This window comes from Manihot esculenta, chromosome 6 (assembly GCF_001659605.2).
Source record: "Manihot esculenta cultivar AM560-2 chromosome 6, M.esculenta_v8, whole genome shotgun sequence".
Lineage (NCBI taxonomy): Eukaryota > Viridiplantae > Streptophyta > Magnoliopsida > Malpighiales > Euphorbiaceae > Manihot > Manihot esculenta.
In genome coordinates, this window is record NC_035166.2 from 10,905,957 (window position 1) to 10,927,937 (window position 21,981).

General features: G+C 30.0%; 1 protein-coding gene across 1 annotated transcript; it reads left to right on the forward strand.

Moving 5' to 3' along the window:
* The first annotated feature begins 15,838 nt into the window (after nucleotides 1–15,838).
* Nucleotides 15,839–17,766, forward strand: LOC110617298 (CBL-interacting serine/threonine-protein kinase 6). Its single transcript, XM_021760010.2, has one exon. It carries the CDS (start codon nucleotides 16,223–16,225, stop codon nucleotides 17,537–17,539), a length of 1,317 nt encoding a protein of 438 aa, XP_021615702.1. The 5' UTR covers nucleotides 15,839–16,222; the 3' UTR covers nucleotides 17,540–17,766.
* Nucleotides 17,767–21,981: the final 4,215 nt, after the last annotated feature.

Consider the following 21,981-nt stretch of genomic DNA (forward strand, 5'->3'; position numbering starts at 1 on the left):
CCAAACCTCAAAACTTAGCTTTTTGACCAAAAACCTTCAAAACCACAACAAAACACCTTAAAACTTTGCAAACTTTGACAAAACCTTGAGGATGACTCATGGAGGATGTGGCCTCTCCTCTGGCAATGATTTGGAGGCAACATCTGTCCAAATCACCGACGGAGAATGCTTTATAGGTGACTGACCAGTTTAGCTTCGGCAGCCGAATCGCATGCAAAACCATGCAACGTTCGGCGGCCGAACTTCAACTTCGGGGGCCGAATCTAAAGCACTTTCGGCGGCCGAACATTACCTTCGGCGGCCGAACCTGGCAAATGTCCCCATAGTCTTTTCTCTTCAAAACTCAATCCTATTTCATTCAAAACCTTAAAAATACTTAAAACCATTTTAGAAAACCTTGCTATTACCCTTCTAGAAATCTCTGACATCTACGAATTCCACCGGACGGTAAGAATTCCGATGTCTGATTTAGCCGGGTATTACAATTATTCTCTAAATTTTAGTAATAGATTTCTTAATCCATTATTAATTTTGAAATTAATAATTGATTCAGTAATAAATTTTTTCCGTTACTAAATAAAAAATATGAAATTTTAAAATAAAAGTGCGATATTTTATTCTCTAAAATTTAATAACGTATTTTGAAATCCGTTATTAATTTTCAAATTAGTAATGAATTTAATAATAAATTATATTCATTACTAATTTAAAAAAATATGAAATTTAAAAGCATAGAAAGTCAATTTTTTAATTAAAAAATAATAATAGATTAAATTCGTTGCTATTTTATTAATTTACTATTTAAATAATTTATTTATTTAATAATTGATTTAATAATAAATTTATTAACAGTATTAATTTTTAATTAATTTAATAACAAAATTATTAATTTATTAATTCGTTATTAAATAATAAAAACTAATAATAAAATATAAAATTTATTATTAATTCATTATAAATTTATAATAAATTTAAATTGACTAGTTTAAATTGGCAAGTCACAGAAAGCCTCCACATGACCCAGTTCCCACATAAATAATAAAAAATAGTTAGTTTTTTATATTAAAACTTTACAGTAAAAGCAGTACCATCATTTCCAACAAACTTCTTCCGCCGTTTCAAAGGTTGCCGAATGTCCAAATAAACTTTAACTCTCATAGGGCTCGGTGACATAGCTGAATCATTTTTCATATCATACTCTTTATAGTGACCAACAAAATTCCCGGCCAATTTAGTCAACATCTCTTTATAATAACTAGAAGGGAGTTTTTAATCAGAACCTAAAAATCAGAATGAGTTAGAGGGATATGGAGAGAGTTTTCATTACCTTGTATCTCCTTCCAAATAAGTAGAAATTAATTGTACAACCAATGGCCCCATTCACTATATTTTCAAAATCTAACATTATTAAAAAACTGAAACATATATCTTTTTACCTCTAATTCCATAAATCTGCTAAAGAGATCTGCATATTCTGAAAATTGATTGGATTGTATGTGAGAAACATCCCCACCATACAGAAATCATAAGTGACGATCGGAATATCTTTGGAGCTCTTAATAGGGACAACAACATCTTCTTCTTCATCGATAATCAATTGATGCAGATCGTCTTCCATGGGAAAGGAAAAAGAAGAAATTAAGTTTAAGAAAGAAGAAAATGCGAGAGTATCGAGTCATAAAGGGACCACAGAGAAAAACATGCGTATTAATTCACATATTTATATACTCACACATTTTATCTCTTTTCATTTCATTCATTTTCTTTCTCCTCTTCTCTCATCTTCTCTCCTCATTCCTTCATTTTTCCCTTATCTTATTTTCTTCTCTTCATTTTTTACTCTATTTTTTTTCTTCCATTTCCTTCTATTTTCTTTCATTATTAATCTTCCTTTTATCTCTTGATTTTTATTTCATTTTCTTCATTTTATCTAATATTTTTTTCTTTCATTTTCTTCCATTTTTTTAATTTTCTGTTTCACTTTCTATCATTTTCCCTTCTTTTTTTTCTTTCATTATTCATTCATTTACTTTCTTTTCTCTCATATATATATATACTCTAACTTTTTTCTTCCATTCTTTTCTATTTCTTCATTTTCTCTTTTATTTTTTTCATTTTTTCTTCATCTTTCTTTCATTTTCTTTTCTTTTTTCTCTTCTCTTCCTTTTTTCTCATTTTCTTTAATTTTCCCTTTTTCCTTATTTTTTCTCTTCATTTTTATCATTATTTTCTTCTATTTACTTTCTTTCCTTATTTTCTCTTTTGTGTCTCATTTTTTTTTATTCTCTCACATTTTTTTAAAGATTTTTCTCATATAGTTTTATAATAATTTTCTCATAAAATTAATAAAATTTAAAATATTAAAATTAATATTTTACCATAATTAAATTAATATTTAATATAAAATATAATAAAATAATTTAATAATTTAATATATTTTTTAATATTTTTTAAAAATTAACCACAGATTCAATAACAGAATATAATTTTGATATTTTTTTAATCTTTTATTTTATTAAATTAGTAATGGATTTCTATCTGTTATTAAATTTAACAAATATATATATATATATATATATATATATATATATATATATATATATATATATATATATATTAAATTTTTATTAAATTAGTAATGAATTTTAAATTCGTTATTAAATTTTATTATAAATTTATTATTAAATATGTTACAACGTTAATAGCGGATTGCTAATTTGTTATTATTGTATTAGCAATGAAATTTATAGTAAAAAATGTATATATGTTACTAAACAGGTTAGTAACAGATTTTTTATTGATTAGTAATAGAAAAATCCGTTATTAATTCGAAAAAATTTTATAGTGAATCGTGTAAAAAAATAAAAAATAAAAAAAATAAAATTAATATTATCGATAAAATAGAAAGTAAATTTAATTAAAATTATTTTTTAAGTTTTGTAAGATATATATATATATATATATATATATATATATATATATATATATATATATATATATATATATATATATATATATATATATATATATATTATTGAGAAAACATAAAATGTTAGGTGAGGATGCACGCGATAGTTGTGCGGGTATGTATATTGGTTGAGGTGGAGGTGGTGTGGACATTAGCACCAGATAAAATGAAAGCATTTTGTTTTGTGATTTGTAAGAACCAGAAATTTTTGTCACCCATGTGAACTTGCATGTGCTTCTCTCAACTTCTCTTGTCACCTCTTCTATATTGGAGGTTCCCTTATCCACTTTTTCCAGAATCGAACCGGTTGATTGGACTCACAAATCAATGAATCAGGTCCTAAATTGGTTTTAATTCATTGAATGTAAGGTTTAATTTAGACATTGAATGCGACCGCCAATTGATAACTTATAAATATTCAAACAATAAAATTAGCTTTTAAAAAAAATTAAATGATAATTGATAATCTGTCCACTACATTTTAGATTAGTTCTATTGGTAATTCACAAAATCAAATCTTATAGTGCTTATTTCTATATCATGTTTTTTCTTTCTAATAAATTTACTTGTTTATGATAAAGTAGGTCTCAATTTTATTTTACTTATATACCAATCTAAAAATATTATTAAATGATTTTGACTTAATTATTGCCTTGTAAAACAAGGTAATTAATATATATGTCTTAATTTCAATAAATTATTTTATACATGAAATCTACATAAAATATATTATAATTGATTACGAGAATAAAATTATTGTATATTATATGTGATGGTACATAAAATTCATTTAAAATAGATAATGAGTTGTCATTATAAGATAGGGTCACGCGGTAAAAATTTGATAAATTTATACATGATTCCATTCGTAGAAAAAAAAGACCCGAACGTTTCAGGATAAGTTGGTCTCAAGTCAGACAGACTTGCCCTCTTAACTTCAAGGCAAGTCTCTACAAGGGATGTACTGTTAAACAACTACAATCCAACGGATCCTTTTTACACCTACGATCACGAGATTTCCGACCAATTAGTTGATAAAGATTCGTTGCCAACGAGCTGGCTACATCATCGCCAGATTATCAGGAAATACTATATTTATCTCTATTTTCTTACAGTATAAAAGAAGAACGATCACAAAGGCAAAATGTACACTATTCTCTAACACAAATGCTCTCCAGTTTTATATTCGCCTCCTTCTCCAAATTATTGACTTGAGTGTCGTAGTAGCTGCTGTGGAACCCACCACCTCACCTTCTCTATCTTGCAAGATTAGCCAATTATATCGTAGATCCACTCCGACCACATTATCATTTTAGTTTTAGCAATATCATTTGGTTCCGTTGTTGAAAAATCCGTTGAATTCTCTCTGTTCATTTGTATTAAAATCGGTCTCTTATTCCTTTTCTCTTAAAAAGAAATATCTCTTTGATGTTTCGAAATGACCGACAATTCACGAGCTGCTGCTAAAGTCGCTACTGATGAGGATGCTATCATTTCTTCCACTCCTAGCAATGAACAAGACACACCCTCTATGGCCAATGAAACAGATCTCAACAATCTGACAATTGAGCAAATACTCCAGTATGTTAAAAGGTTGCAGGTTATTTTCGAGTAATACAAAGCTCGAGAAGAGGCATCACTTATAGCTCCTAAAGGGAGGGAGAAAGTTTTCATAGAGACCTCAAGAACTCAGACAGAGGCAATCCAGACTCAGTCCAAAGCTAAGGACAAGAACGAGGAAGAGGAGCCATCAAATAATATTCCCAAGGACGCTAGCTGGAAGCTGGTACAGGCTACCCAAAGGTTCCAGGAAGGATGGAAAGAGGACAAAAGGATAGGTCAGAAGCAAAGCCAAAAGCCAGAGAAGTAAGGGTATGAAGGAGACAATAGAAGTTACCTAGTCTCTCGATGAAGGAATGACCGAGGTAAGTATAAGAAATATATCCCATTGAGCGACTAACAAACGCATATTCTAATGTGGATTAGGAAAAATGAAAAGAAGATCAGGTGGCCTCTTAAACTCAACCCTAAAAAAGCTGAAAAACAAGACAGAATGAGGTACTGCTATTTTCATGAAGACCACAGACATGTAATAGAGGAGTGTCGATAATTGAAAGACAAGATCAAAAGATTAGTAGGGAACAGCACACTTTGAAAGTTCATTAGAAAAAGTAGAAAAGATAGGAGGTCCGAGCTCGAGGTAATAATTTTGGAAACCACCTCTGATAGTAAACTTGTAGGCGTTATTCATGTGATTGCAGGAGGACTGAGTGTTAATAGGGGTGACAATAAGGAGAATATCACAAATGTCCAGCTCTTGAGTCAAACTGCAAGTTTTGAAATCGATAAAGTCAGATGACCGAGTCTTTTATTTTATCTTTAGAGAAATATTTGTGATTTTTGGAAATATTATAAAACTAAGATGCATTCTTCAAGTTTCTTTTTTGATAGAAAAATCAGAGTGTTAGATGGATGAAAGCGTGGAGACAAGAACAAAGGTCATAAGGCAATAGCCATGCCATTCGGACATGGATCCCGCATATAATTCGAGTGTTGGTTTGCGAAAAAAAATAAATTTATAAAAGACAGCAAGGCCATCCGGGAATGGGTCCCACATATAATCCAGATATGGGTCCCGCATATAATCTGGGCATTGATATATGGAAACAAATATTCATAAAAGGCTGCAAGGCCATTCGGACATGGATCCCGCATATAATCCAAGCATTGGTCCACGAAAATAAACATTCACCAAAGGTCACAAGGCCATCCGGCATGAGTCCCCCATAACCAAGGCATTTGATGCCAAGCTACAAGGCAAGTATATGCCAGGCCGACTTACTGAGTATTAGTCCCAAAAAGTTTCTAAGGTATTTAATGTCAGGCCGAGCAACCGGGTATTATTTCTGCTTCACGAGATGTTCCTAAGGCATTTCATGTCAGGCCTCAAGACGTGTATACACCAGGCTGTTTAACCGGGTGTTAGTCCCGCTTCACAAAAAGATTCTAAGGCATCTCATATCAGGCTGCAAGGAGGGTATATGTCAGGCCGTGTTAGTTCCACTTAACAAAAAGATTTTAAGGCATTTTAAGCCAGACTGTAAGATAGATATAAGCCACACTGACCTACCAGGTGTTAATCCCCAGAAGTTCCTAAGGCATTCAATATTAGGCCGCAAGGCGGGTATATGCTAGACTGACCAATTGAGTGTTAGTCCTGCTTCACGAAAATTTTTAAAGGCATTTGATGCTAGACCTTAAGGTGGGTATATGCCAAGTCGACCTACGTTAGTCCCGCTTTATGATAAATTTTTAAGACATTTCATACCCAGGCCTCAAGGCGAGTATAAGCCAGGAAATGCAACCAAGAGCATTGGTCCCATTTCACAAAAACAAAGTCATAGGCATATGTCGTTGCTCTTACAATCACTCTCGAAAATCTAAAACTTTTTGCGAAGCATGAAGGCCCATTGTAAGTGAGCAAGACTTTTTGCAGATCAACAAAAACAGGACGGGATGCCAAGTGAGCAAATGAAGCTTGCAAGAAGATCGTTAGGGTCAGAAAAAAATACCCGGATGCTCAAGTTAAAGGAGCTCGTAAGGGCTAAAAAATGCTCGAAAACCCATTAGGACTGTAAAAAAATCAAGGAGCTCATCAGGGCTAAGAAAATGCATGGAAGTCCGTCAAGACTGTAAAAAGCCAAGGAGCTTGTCAAGGCTAAAAAATGCTCGGAAGCCCATCAAGGTTGTAAAAATCCAAGAAGCTCATCGGGGCAAGAAAATGCTCGAAAGAAAGCCAGGGCTGAAAAATGCCTGAAAGGTCGATAAGGCTGGAAAAGGCCAAGGGGCTCGTAAGGGCTAGAAGATGCCCGGATGATCTCCAAGGCTAGAGAGAGCCTGAAAATTCGTCAAGGCATTACTATATCACTCGGATCAATTTTTTTTCAGACAAGATCTTGGACTGACTGATCGACAGGACAAGTAAGAAAAAAGCAAGGACATCATGCGCTTAGTCCGAAAAAATAAGCCAAATGACCTAGATTATGAAGATAACTGTTACCTTTGAATCTAAAGAATCGAAGACTAGTGAGGGAACCTTTGATGCTATATAAGATTTGTCAAAAGTAGGCAGTAAGCTGTCACCATAAAATAAGATCATATGGCAAGGATCTGATAAATCTATACATAGGATAAGTCAGTCTCAGGTCGGACAGAGTCATCCTCTCAACTTCAAGGTGAGTCTCTATAAGGAAGGTACCGATAAATAGGTACAATCCAGCAGATCCCTTTTACGCTTGCGATCGGGGATTTTTCAACCAATTAGCCGGTGAAGATCTCTTACCAATAAACCGGCCACATCATCGTTGGATTATTAGGAAATGCTATATTTATCTCTATCTTTTTATAGTATAAACGGAGAACGATTAAAAAGGTAAAAGTACGCTATATTCTCTAATACAAATACTCTCCAGTTCTATATTTATCTTTTTTTTCAAATTATTAACTTGAATATCGGAGTGACTGTCTAAAATTAGTCAATCACAGTGCAGTTTTATTCCAATCACATTATCATTTTAGTTTCAACAAGATGAATTTGTTTCTTTCTAAAATTTATCCTTAATCTCACAAAAATTTGCTATTCTAATTAATTCCACCATTTTATTTTTAAATAATTAAATTATGCGTAAAATTCATTTTAATTTCAACCGCATATTAATCTATAAAAATATTTTCTTTCATAAAAACTATGAAATGTATTTTTTTTATCACTCAATACATTTGCTTCTACTTTCATATTGATTAAGAAAAATATAGTTAATCTAGTTAAACAAATATATTTTTTAAATAGTTTTCATATTATTTTATTATAAATTAAATAACTCTTTATGTTAAATTATTTTTATAATTAAATAATAAATCATAGAAGAATTTTATTCATATGAAAAAAACTAGTAAATATATTTGTAGGCATAGAAGGAATATAATGTGGCATATGTAGAAGATTAGAATCAAAAGTATTTTTGAACAAGTTGAACTGGATTCTATGGTAATCATGAAGTACGTCAACAACTGTCTCTTGGAATTGTAGTATTGTTGATATATTTTTTTAGATATTTTTTAGTACTATCCTCAACGTGTCATTGACTTAATTGGCTGGAGTCTCTTTTCGATTGGCATCGTTAAACTTAATTATAATGTGACTTGATCGAGTTAATTTTTCTTGAATCTTGGTCACCTAGAGATTTCTATATATGTATTGCTGATCCATCTAGTGGGTAGTAGGCAAGGCTCTTGTGTCTAAGAAAATAATTAAGTTTGTTTTGGATTAGTTTTTTTTTACAATATCATTTATGAGGCAGATTCATCGATCGTATATTCTGCTCTTCTATATTCTCCTAATCTAGTTCTATAGTATATTCGAATTCATGGGATTGACATATCAAAGTTGCGTTCACAATTTAAGTCTATATCTATTAGTCTGATTAAATAATCTATGAATATTATAATAAATTTTATGAAAAAGAAATACGCTTAAAAAAATAACTTTATTTTTTAAAATTTTTTTATCTATTTAAGAGTCATTATTTATTTAGTAGATTTTATACTTTAATTGCACTTATACAATCATATAATATATTTTTACGGAATTACAAAAAAGGAATATAATAATTAATAATATATTTCTAAATTTTTTCAAGGTACATGTATATATGCATGTATCTTGAAATGCAAGTGATCGTAGAATTAATGATAATCAAGTGGTTGCTTCCACTAATGAACAATGATGACTAGAAAAAGAGATTAAAAAGATGAAATTTTGTGTGGTTGTGCATTGCGGCCGCCGAAAACGAGGTGGGCGCTTTCTCGCTTCTCTTGCGCTGACTGCTCAACTCACTCTTACATCTTCTTTCCAAGCACTTTCCACCTTCTCACTCTCTCACTTCCTGGCGCTTTATTTCTTTCCTTCTTCAATTTTGCTTCCCATTTCACAACTTTAAGGCTTTGCTTCGCATGAATTCTGAATTACATCTAAAATGAGCTTTAAAAAATTGTTCTACATAAAATTGAAATAAATTAAAAGTTTATAAATTAAATTAAATTTATATTTCAGAATCAATTCTGTTCTCTATATTTTATATGTGTTCACTTTATATATAATTTGTATTATTTCAGCGAGTTATATGAATTTTTTATTATCATTCAATTTTTTAAAAAATATTTTAAAACCGATTTAATTTTGTTAAATATAAATAAAATAATCAATTACATATCTTGTTAATTGGGTATTTTGAATTTTAGTATGATTCCCAATGCCTTTTTCAATGACGTTTTCTATGAAAATTGTCACTCAATCCAATTACCCAAAGATCCAAAAATAGAAATAGAATATATATGTTTATTGTGGATCCAGAACTTCATGAATTAAATTATATTTTTTAGAGATCATGTGAAAAATTTATAGTACTAAATGGTATAGCAAGTTAAGGAGCATAGTAATTATTTGTAATTTTCATTTATTTATTAATGCAACCCAATAATATTTTTTATTTATTAATGTAATATAACTCTCATTCAAAATAAATCATAGGTTATGTGGCAAGAGTCTAATAAGTTTATATGTGATTTCACTCTAAAAAAAAAGATTCGGATACTGTAGTACCCGATTCTTTCTCAATACTCGCTCTCTTCTAAATAGGTCGAGTTTTTACATAAAATTACTTAATAAACATAATTCAATATATTTCCCTATGATCTCAGAATCTCCTATTAATTAGTTAATGAGATCTCTCATTAATTAGCTGGCACTAATCTAATTTTAGAAAATATTATAATTAACTTTATCTTTTTACTGTATAAAAGTTAAAGATAGCAAAATTAAAGATAGCATAGACTAATGTATATAATTCTTATACAACTATTCTTAAATTTTAAACAATTTCTTACATTCGCCCATATCTTCAATTTATTGATTTAATCGTTGAAGTGGTTATTATACACGTCAATTACCTCACTTTTTTTTTTTTACAGATTAATCGATCGCAATATAATTTCATTTCGACCATATGTAATTGTGTATATACGTGTCATTTTCCTTAAAAGAAGTATAGTTAAAAGAAATTGAGAGGCTCATAAGGCATTACACATGCGATGTTGCAGGCTTTAGATTATATAAAATTTATGCCAATTTATAAATAAATTTTTAAAAGTTTATACGTATGTATAAAGTTAAAATCCTAGCATTGGGTGTACATCACATAATAGCATTCCAGCCTTTCAGTTGTCATTTAGGCAAGCAATGGATTTGCCCATATGACATTGCTGGATTCTGTACAAAGTAAAAGAATCAGAAACACCTATACATGATTCGTTTGCAACAATTGATTTTATAAAAAATAAAATTTTATAAAATTATATATTATTTTAATTATTTTTAATGTAAAAAATTAAATTTTTTATTCTAAATAATTAATAAATAATAATTAAATTCATTTTTATAAAATTATATATTTATTCCAAATAAAAATTTATACTTTGCATAATTATATATATTAAATTCTAAAAAATCACTATAATAAAAATATATTTAAGACAACAATTTGATTATTTTTTGCAAACGAATACAAGTGCAATTATAATTATAATTTTATTAAATATAAATTTTTATTAAATTATATTATTTTAATAATAAAAAATAATTTTTTTATAATAAATTTAAATTATTGTCAATTGTTTAATAGTATTAAAATAATAATTTCACCACTACTAAATATTAAAATTTAGTAGTGAATATATATTTAATATTGTCTTTTATACATTTTAATTTAATTTATAAATATATATAAATACAATAACCGAATTATCGTTTAATGTTTTTTTTTTGTCAAAATGTCATTATTATTTAAAAAAAATGGAGATAAAAAGTAGTAAGAAAATTTTAATATCAAAATTTAACTAAATCTGAATCAATAATAGTCCCGAGAAAGCACAACCTAGAATTTAGATGTTAAGTGAAAAAAACCAATTAGACAAAATATTTTTACTATTAAAAAAGTTTGGAGTATGTCTCCGTATAAAAGAAAATAACATTAGAAATAGTTGCTCTCCGTAAAAAGTGGGCACCCATGTTAGCTATCCTAGAAATCCAACTCACTCTAAAAGATGAGTGACAAATAAGAAAGTCTTTACATGGTTGGAGATTTATACTGAACTTTGTAAGGCTACTATCAAAGGGATTAAGGGCAAAAATAAGTTCACTGCCTATCACTCTTTATATCCATATGCATATATCTCTCACCCTTAAGCTAAGAAAAAGATATATACAATGCTAAGCCTTTAGCGACTATGAGAAATAAAGAACTATGAGAAGTAAAGAACTATGCAACAATCCGGATTTGACTGAGATAAAGCTACCAGAGTGGTCTCTAATAATAATACCAAAACTAAAACAACCTTTATTGTTATAGAGAGTCGTATTAGTATTATATTTTAGCCTTTCCTTAGTCAATAGAGTCCAATGCTGCCCCATGTTAAGATTGGGTGGTACTTTCCAAAGAACAAAACTTATCTTTAGCCTCTCACCAACTAGTCCAAAAACGAGTTCTTTTATGAATCATAACATTGATGGCATTGCTCTCCCATCCCAACATATTGTATTCTCCACATTCCACAAACCCCACATCAATATACACGGCTAGACACCATAAGAAGTCCATCTATGTTTACAACAAAAGCAATATGAAAAAAGAAATCAACAAAACTATTAAAATTGTAATGCAAGTCCGATGCAGCTAATCCTAACACTCTCTAGCTATAGGACATATGCATAAAACAGATAAACATTATCATCTGCTTCACAATACTAGCATCCACATGCATTATCAACTCTCTTAATGACAAGAGAAAGCTTGGTTTGCAAAATGTTTCTCAAAGCTCTCCACATAAAATTTTTAACTTTATAAGGGAGATTTAACCTCCACAAACTTTCCCAGACAACATTAACTAAGGGAAGATCCATTTCACCTTCCATGAGAATATTATCAACCGACTCCATCGATAATCATTATGCTAGAAATAATGCCAAATAAGAGGGTCTTCACCTCCATTATATTTAAGGGAATGCAAGCTATACGTCTAACATCCTCTGAGGAGAAAAGGTTTGAAAAAAGACCCTCATTCCATGAAGCACCACTTAGACTCAAATGTAACAATCTGGCTAAAGTTGGATTAAATAATTTTTAGATCAAATTTTCACTTGATCCAAAATGGTTAACCCAAGGTTTTTAGTAATGTTTGAGCTAGCTATATAAACTCCATAACTTTCTCTTTCTTTTTCGATGTGGGAACACTACAATCTTTTCCAGTCAAACTTGCCATGTCCTCATCGCAACTCTCTTATGTTGAATCATGTATAATTTCTAAGTCATGTCCAGACTCCCAAGTATTGTGGTTCATTAGTGCTTATGGCAGCTCCATCTTGTCCCATAGATAGCCCTTTCCTTGTAGGCCCACTAGCTGCATTAACTCAAGATAGCTGATGCGGAACTTACTCCAAATCAGTTTCAATACTTTCTTGTACATGTGGGATAGCATTTATATTAGTGGCTCTGATACTAATTATAACAACATGATTAAAATTGACCTAAATAACTTTTGGACTCATTTTTTTACTTCACAAAAAATGGTTAACCCAAGTTATTTAATAGTTTTTGAGCTAACTATATAAATAGATCGCAAACACAAAGAGATTCAAAACCAGATGGAGCATTAGCATCAATATAAAAATTACTATCATCCATAATCAAAGGATCCTTCAATATATTAATATTCTTTCCATTTAGCTTCCTTAATCACTACTTCTTTGGTTTGCAAAACTTGTCCATATAAAACTCGGATTATTACTCACTTGGGAATATTGATAGTTATTTCAAGGAAAATATTTAGTTTTGAAGATCTTGCTAGAAAGAGTATGTGGATTGGAGATCAATCTCCAAGCCTCCTAGCCAAAAAGAGTGTGATTATAACAGTAAAGACTGCGAAAGCCCATGCCTCTCTATTCTTTTTTGCCACACATATGGTCCCATGAGAGCCAATGAATACACCTTCCTCATTATGTTTTGAAACCCACCAAAAATAAACTTTGTGTGGAGAGTTCTTCGAGGTATATTGCATATTGAGGTTAATTTGGAGGAATAAATTTATTAATGTTGATATGTGTTTCTTGAAGTGTGGCAAGGAGGAAAGTGATTTACATGTGTTTTCCTGTTGTCATTTTGCTAAAGATTGTTATAGGCTGGGGTGAACATGAGCTCCTACTATGCTATTGAGTTCTTTCAGTCTTTTAGGAGCTCTACTAACTTGTGTCTTACTGAAAATATTTGTATTGTGGCTTGGAGTTTCTAGACTCAAAGAATTAGCTATTGTAGCAAAATAAATAATCTAGTACAGAGGAAGTGTTCATTTTAGATTTAAGGGTTCTTGATGAGTGGAAAAAATACTCGACACTAAGTAAACGCTAATGATGTTAAGAGAAGTGCGAAAGAGACATGATGGAGGCCTCTCGAGGTGTGATTTTAAAAGTAAGATTGATGTTGTTAATCTTGCTCAAAGTGGGAGAACTTCCTTTGATATAGTTTTGAGAGATTCCTTAAGATCGTTTCAAATAGACTTAACTAATTACTATGAAGTTACTCTCCCTGCTCGTATAGTTGAGTTGTTAGCCTTAAGAAAATCGCTTAGGTGGTTGTAGACTTTAAACATTACAAAGATGTAGTTTGAGACTGATACTAAAATTTTTATTAATGATGTTTGTTCCTCTATAGATGATTGGTCGGAATATGGTTAGGTAGCTTTAGAATGCAACTCAATTCTTTCTCAGGGTCTTAATTGGTCTTTGTCTTGAATTCATATACAAGCTAATATAACTGCTCATATTTTCGCTAAAGTAGTTGTTTTACATACTAATATTGCTATTTGAAGGGAACTCCTAACTCTCTATGTCATGTTTTAGATTATGATGTTTTCACTTAATATTTCAGATTTTAGAAAGACTTATTGTACGAATTTAGTTATGATAAGGATGATAAGCATAAGAGTTAGTTACAACTACGTTTGTTATCTTATACAGCTGTCCATAGTTAGCCTCTAAAAACCGTATTGTTGTAGATTACTTCCAGTCATTGTAGCCCTATAAATACATGTATAATAGGCTGTTAATAATCAATAAATTCTCTTCAAGTTAAGCTCTTTCATGGTATCAGAGCTTTGCACGGCTTAACAACAAATTTTCTCTTCTCGTTTTCTACTCTTGATTCTTGCATCATGACCACTGAAACTGCCTTAATTTCCTCTACCTCTGCTGCTCTCTCATCCTCTTCTTTTTCTACCATGTCCATTCTCAATGTTACCCAATTTTTGCCCATCAAACTCACCTCTGCCAATTACTTGTTATGGAATGCACAAATAATGCCTCTCCTTCATGGATACCGCTTGGCCTCTCATATTGACGGTACTGGTTCGGCACCACCAGAACTCTCGTCAACTGGAGAAATTAATCCTGCTCATGCTGATTGGTTTTGTCAAGACCAAATTGTTCGTAGCTGGATAAATTGTTCTGTCACTGAATCAATCCATAGTTAGCCTCTAGAAACCGTATTGTTGTAGATTACTTCCAGTCATTGTAGCCCTATAAATACATGTATAATACGCTGTTAATAATCAATAAATTCTCTTCAAGTTAAGCTCTTTCAAGTTAAACCTAATTTAATTTTTTATTAATAAAATAAATTCAATTTATTTTAAAAAACTAATAGCTTATATAAGATCAATGCAAATATTTTTAAATTATCCAATTTAAAATTTAAATATCCTTTTTAAAAGATAAGTTTATTGAAATAGAAGGTACCGAGAAATAAGATAAATTTTATATTTTAAATGGTATGAAAGTAAGAATAGTTAAATAAGGAAGAAAACACGAAATATTATAAACCCTTAAAAGGAAATAAAATTTATTAAAAAATTATATTTTATTTGATATTATATTGTAGTTAATTAATTTACTTGCATGGCAAACAAAATATTCTATTTAATTTTTAAATTATAAATTAAAATATAACTTATGAACAAACAATATAAATAATTAGCTATTAAAAATAATATAAATAACAATAATAATTTTAATATTTCGAATCAATAAATTTTTAAAAAAGTTAATTAATAAAAAATAAAAAAAATTCCCCCACTCCCCATTTCAAAAAAAATAAAAAATAAAAAAATTTTACTATATTTATTGAAAATTTTATACAAATTATATAAACTTACCCTTATCCTCCTCCCTCCTACCCAGAGAAGTTTTGTGTGGACCCACTCACTTCTGGAGAAGCCTTTCAAATTTTTCCTACCTTTCATTAGCCGCTTGCCTTATCACCTCACCACTCTCAACTCCGAAGAGACAAAAGTAGGGTCCACCGGAGGACCCACAACAGTAATTTATAATACTGTGCCGCAGTAACAGTAATGCAGTAAAAAACGGCGTCGAATATTCCTTTTCCTTCCAAGTGGGGAAAAGCCGCTGCAAATCATACATCCCTATCCTACTTACTCTATCACCACGCGCCATAACTTATCACTTCTCTTGCCTTTGTTCTTCCTTTTTCTCATACATTGTCTGGACCCCACACCATACAGAATTATTGAGGACGAAACAAATATCGCATATTCCAAACACGGCCTCGCGCGTGTCCAATCCGGTTAACGTCAACCCGTCAGGATCATGCCAAGTGCCAACCTTGATTTGCTTTTATAACCGTCAGATCAGATTATTGATTGGTGAAATCATGTTGGCAAACGGCTATATAAGCAGCGCCGATGGGTTTTGGTCAGAGAAAATAGAAAAACAAAAACTCTTTGGGGGTGGGAATTAGGAAATCTCCTGGATTTAACCCTAGCTTTCTGTTTTCTCTTTTTTGGAGAGAGAATCTCCTGTGGGGAATGCAGAGAGATGAGAGGTGCTTTGTTGACCAAGAGTGAACTCTGTGGCCGTGCTAAGCGGTGTATCGGCGGCAGAAATTGCCACCGGAAACACGTCGAAGACGGGTGATCTGTTTCTCAGTCCACCGGATCGCATAATCTTGCTCCTGTTTATTTTTTTTTCTCAGAATTTTCTTTTTTCCATTACTCGCACCTGAACATCTCATATTCTCTTTGTATATTCTGTTTGACAAAAATATTCTCTGTACCGAATCTCTCTTTGTATCCATGGGAGAAAGGCGCAGAGATGGTCAGTCAACCCTGCTCCATGGGAGATACGAGCTCGGCCGGATGCTGGGACATGGCACCTTCGCTAAGGTCTACCTTGCTCGCAATTTACAGTCGGGAAAGAGCGTGGCGATGAAGGTGGTCGGTAAAGAGAAGGTGATCAAGGTCGGTATGATGGAGCAAATCAAGAGGGAAATTGCTGTTATGAAGATGGTTAAGCACCCATATATCGTCGACCTGCACGAGGTCATGGCGAGTAAATCTACCATCTATTTCGCTATGGAACTTGTTCGAGGCGGTGAGTTATTTTCTAGGATTTCTAAGGGTCGCCTGAGAGAGGATGTTGCTAGAGTTTATTTCCAGCAGTTGATATCTGCCGTCGATTTTTGCCATAGTCGCGGCGTTTATCACCGCGATTTGAAGCCGGAAAACCTCCTCCTCGATGAAGATGGAAACTTGAAAGTTACGGATTTCGGACTCAGTGCCTTCTCTGAGCACTTGAAGCAAGATGGTTTATTACACACTACCTGCGGCACCCCAGCCTATGTCGCACCGGAGGTTATTGGGAAGAAGGGGTACGATGGTGCTAAAGCAGATCTCTGGTCCTGTGGTGTTATTCTCTACGTTCTTCTTGCTGGATTCTTGCCATTTCAAGATGATAATATAGTTGCCATGTATAGAAAGATCTATAGAGGTGACTTTAAATGCCCACCGTGGTTCTCCCCTGAAGCTCGCAGATTAATCACAAAGCTCCTCGATCCAAATCCGAGCACTCGAATCGCGATAAGCAAGGTTATGGATTCCTCATGGTTCAAGAAATCAATGCCTAAAACTATAAGGTCGAAGGAGGAAATGGAATTCGAAGCTTTCAATTGCGAAGAAGAAAGCAAAAATGGAGGCAAATCAAAGCAACCAGAAACATTGAATGCTTTTCACATAATATCATTATCAGAAGGTTTTGATTTATCACCGCTATTCGAAGAGAAGAAGAGGGAGGAGAAGGAGGAGCTGAGGTTCGCAACGACAAGGCCAGCAAGCAGCGTGATTTCGAGACTAGAAGAAGTAGCAAAGGCAGGGAAATTCAGCGTGAAGAAAAGCGAGACAAAAGTGAGGATGCAGGGTCAGGAGAGCGGAAGGAAAGGGAAATTAGCCATCGCAGCAGAGATATTTGCAGTAACGCCGTCGTTTTTGGTGGTGGAGGTGAAGAAGGATAACGGGGATACACTAGAGTATAAACAATTCTGTAGCAAAGAGCTGAGACCTGCTCTCAAGGACATAGTGTGGACTTCTCCTGCTGATAATTCAACTATTGCTTGAGAGATGATGAGATATGAGATCTGGAGGTGGTGAGATTGGGGAAATTTTCAAGACTTGTGTGATTGGATTTGGATGTTTTGTGATTGTTGTTATTGTTGTGTTTTTGTTATTTATTAATGTGATTGTCCTTGAAAAATTAAGCTTCTTTTGTTCTTGTGTTCTGTGCGAAGTTTGTGGTGAACTGAAACCAAGAAAAAATAAACTTTGTTTGGAACTTCTTCTCAGTATACGGTGGGATTTATATAAATTTTTATATATTTAGATTATAAATTTACTATTTAAATAAATATTTTCAGTGATATAAATGTTATTAATTTGTTTAAGAAATTTTTAGATCTGATTGATAATTATTTTAGTAATTAATAGGTATTTATTATTGTATAATTAATGAAAAGGCTCAAATTAAAATTCAATGAATCAAAAGATGAAACCATTTGTATTGATATAGTTTGAATTATTGTAGCGCGTGGCTGTGCAAAGTGCAAGCATATGCATTGGGAACAAGTTGTTCTCACAAGTAGTTATCCCCCACATGCATTTCATTCACGTCACTACTGTCTTAGGAATTATTGTCCGACTCTCCAATAATGTTATTCAAAAAAAAAAAAAAAAAGAAAGAAAATAGTACAAATTGTCTTGTTATAATTAAAACAGCTCATATTTAAAATTAATTTTTCTTAATCTTACTGTCAACAGTAAGTCATTAGATACTAACAAGTTAATTGTAATAAGTAATCTTCATTTTAAGATTTTAGAGTCTTGATTCAATGTTAGTAAAGGGATTATAACTATGCGGACTAAAGCACTTCATTTCAGATCTCTCAGGATATGAGGGTCTCTGTTTGTGCTATTACAATTCAGTTTTTTCTTAAGATCCCTTATAGTCATTGCTTGTATAATTTTACAGTCTTTTTTAACAGTTTTATAAAGCAATTTACAATTAAAAAAAAATTGAACATCAACAAAGTAAAAAATCTATTGGTACTTTTACGTGCTTTATCCAATTTTTTTTCGTTAAATATGTAATTATTATTTAAATTATTTTATATAAATATTCTGTTGAATAAAATAAAATAAAATAAAATAAAAAGAAAAAATTATACCCATAGCGTGGGTCTGGTCTGAGAGAATATGGAGGTTTTGTGTCGGAAGAAGTGAAAACAGCAGTGCTGAAGTTTGGTTTTTTTAAGCAGTGGAAATGTGCAACTGCAAAGCTCATCTTTTGTGGGACCAGAACACGACATGTCACCGCCAGCCGGTCTTCACTATTAACACCCACGTGCATTCCCTCACCCCCAGTTTCATGTCTTCAACATAAATAAATAAATAAACAAATAAAATATCCTTTTAAAAAAATAATAAAATTTGCAAAATCAGCATCCTAATGGATAAATCTATTATATGACTCTTTAAATGGAAATGTTGTTTTTTCTTTAAACTTCTGGGGTTTAGATTATAAATTAAGATTTTTCTTACCGTTTTAGGTGAGATCATTTTATCAAATTTTATTTTAAAATTTTTAAGTCATATTATTACTTTAAATAATAATATTTTAAAGCGAGTATAAAAATGTTATTTTTAAAATAATAATTTAATAACAATTCAAAATTATTATAAAGAATATGTAAAATTATTATAAAAATTAATTTATATATAATAATATATTTAAATGAATAATTATTTTATATTTAACAAGATATTAATTTTAAATAGTGATTCTTATAATTATAAATAAATAAATAAATATTTTATACTACAATAATAAAAATAAATATAGCAATTTTCAAAATAACAATACTTCCTATTATATTTTAAGTAGGGACAACTAAATATAAATAGTCATAAAAGAAAATTAATTAATTAATTTTTTTTTAAATTAAAAAATGAAGAATAAAATCTAAGATCTCTCATATTTATATTAAATGTGAGTGCGAAAACTAATTTATTTAAAATGTAATTAATAATTGTTATAAAATAATATTACTATAAAAATAAATTTAAGGTATAGATGGAACTAAAATATTTAAATTATAAGCTGAAAATAATAGTGGTAATACAATATTAACATATTTAAAAAATTCAAAGAGAATCTTTTTTATTTTATAAAACTCACAAATAACTGTAATACTTAGAAATGATATAAAAATATAAAAATTTAATTAAAAATTAAATTTAAAAGGATTATAAGTAAATATAATAATAAAAAATTAAAAGATTTCAATGGTCAAATAACATCTAAAGATTTAAAAATGTAAAATATAAGGACTTGTATACAATTTTTATAAATTAGAGAGGATAAAATTATATTTTTAATAAAATTTTTAAAAAATATGTAAATATAAATGAAATTTCTGAATTTAAATACACATAGTAATAATTATAATGTTGAAGACCTTCCATGGGTCCATATCTAATTTTAGTAAGATTTATATTCAAAATTTTATCATTATTAATAAGATTCTAAGTTAAAAAAAAAAAAAATCATACTTCTTAAAATTGAATGTTTCGCTTGAAAAAAATTTTAAAAAAATTACTATTTAGTCCTTATGATATAGAGAAATTCACTAGTTAATCTATCAGTTTTAAAAAATACATTAAAACGTCTCTGATATTTTAAAAATTCTACTAGTTAGTTTCTTTGTTAATTTTAACAGCTAAATATTTCAAAAAAGTCTAAAATATCCTGATACGGAGGGATTAATTAGTAAATTTTTTAAAAATTTAAGACACAAACTAATAAATTTTTTCAAAATTATAGGGAGTAAGTAATAAAATATTTAATGAAAAAATTAATATAGAGACTAAATAATAGATTTTTTAAAATATTATGAACGTTTTAATGTATTTTTTAAAATCGAATGACTAACTAATGAGTTTTTTTTATATTATAAGGATTAAATAGTAATTTTTCTAAAAATTTATATATAATCTTAACATAATTGTATATATATTTCAATTAGAGAAAAAAGAAAATTTTGATGAATTTTTACTATTTTTACTAATGAAATTATATATATACATCAAAATTAAAACTTTTATTGTAATAATAAAATATCAGTTTGTATTTTTTTTTTCAATAAAATTAATCACTTTCAAATTGAAACCATGGGTTGGTGCAGACTAATTGCATTTCAAGTATTGGATTAAATTTTGAAATATATAATATTACAAAATTTCTAATTTAATATTAATTAATCACGAAACATCAGACAATAAATCAGCATAAATTACTATAAACTATTTTGAGCAATCATGTCAGAAATGCTTATAAAAATATTAAAACATTAATTAATTAACTATTTTAAGCAAATATACCTCGTACTCAAACGTGAATTATGAGCTTGATGGGTATTTTATTTATAATTATTATATAAAATATTCAATTTTAAAAATTATTAATACAAAAAAACAAATTCTACGTGGGGAAGGTATTTAGATTCAGAGAGTGAGTTGTTGATTCTCCAATAATGCATGAAATTTAATTTATGTATAATATAAAGGTGGTGGGTCACGTAAGTGGGCAAATGGACGATGTATATGAATTCACTATAATAATTTAGAAAATATTATGATTGATTGTTCTAATCTAGCTAATAAATTTATATAATTTATTTTTTCTTTTTTGTTTTATGTGAAAAGAAAAAACAAAGTCATGTGTATTTTTTTTTTTTTTTTTTAACTTTTAGAAAGATACGAATAAATAAAGTTGAGCCAATTTGACTCATTGTCTCTTTTTTTTTTTTTTTACTTAATTTTAACTCAGTTCAAGCTTTAATTATTGAATATTAACAAACTCAAATATGATTAGTAATGAAATATTAATAAATTCAAATTTTGGTTAGTTTAGAAAATAAGAGTAAAAATAAGCCGTGTTATAACCGCAATATCGTTAGTGTGATATCTTAAATATCCATAGATAAAAAAAATCACTCTTAAAAATTACGTGAGAAAAACCTTTGTCTTTACTAATAACAATGCTTTTTAAAAGTAAGGATTCGTTGAGAAGGTCTACAAATAATAACACTAATCTAGAATGAGATCTTGATAATTATGAACGATAACCGTATTAGCACCCCAAATAGTTTTGGTATCGGTTGTCTTATCAATATTAATAAAACTCAAAATAGGTAAATGCTATTGAACGGTAAAATTAGTTTCTGGAGATGCCTAAAGATTTTATTGCTCATTAGTTAGAATGAAATTTCTGTTGTTTTAGTTGAAATTGAAGTCTTTCTATATTTTCAAATGAACCAAAAGAGAAAATCACAAAATTATATAAAGTTCTATATGCGACTATCATGGCACATGAAGTTACAAATTTTTCTTGGCACAAGAACTTTTCAGAAGTTTTTCTAAAAAACCAACTTGCAAGTAGCCGATGAAGGTTCCGAATCTCCAAGCATATTGTTAAGACTAGCAACCGCAATTTTACAAGTAATCTT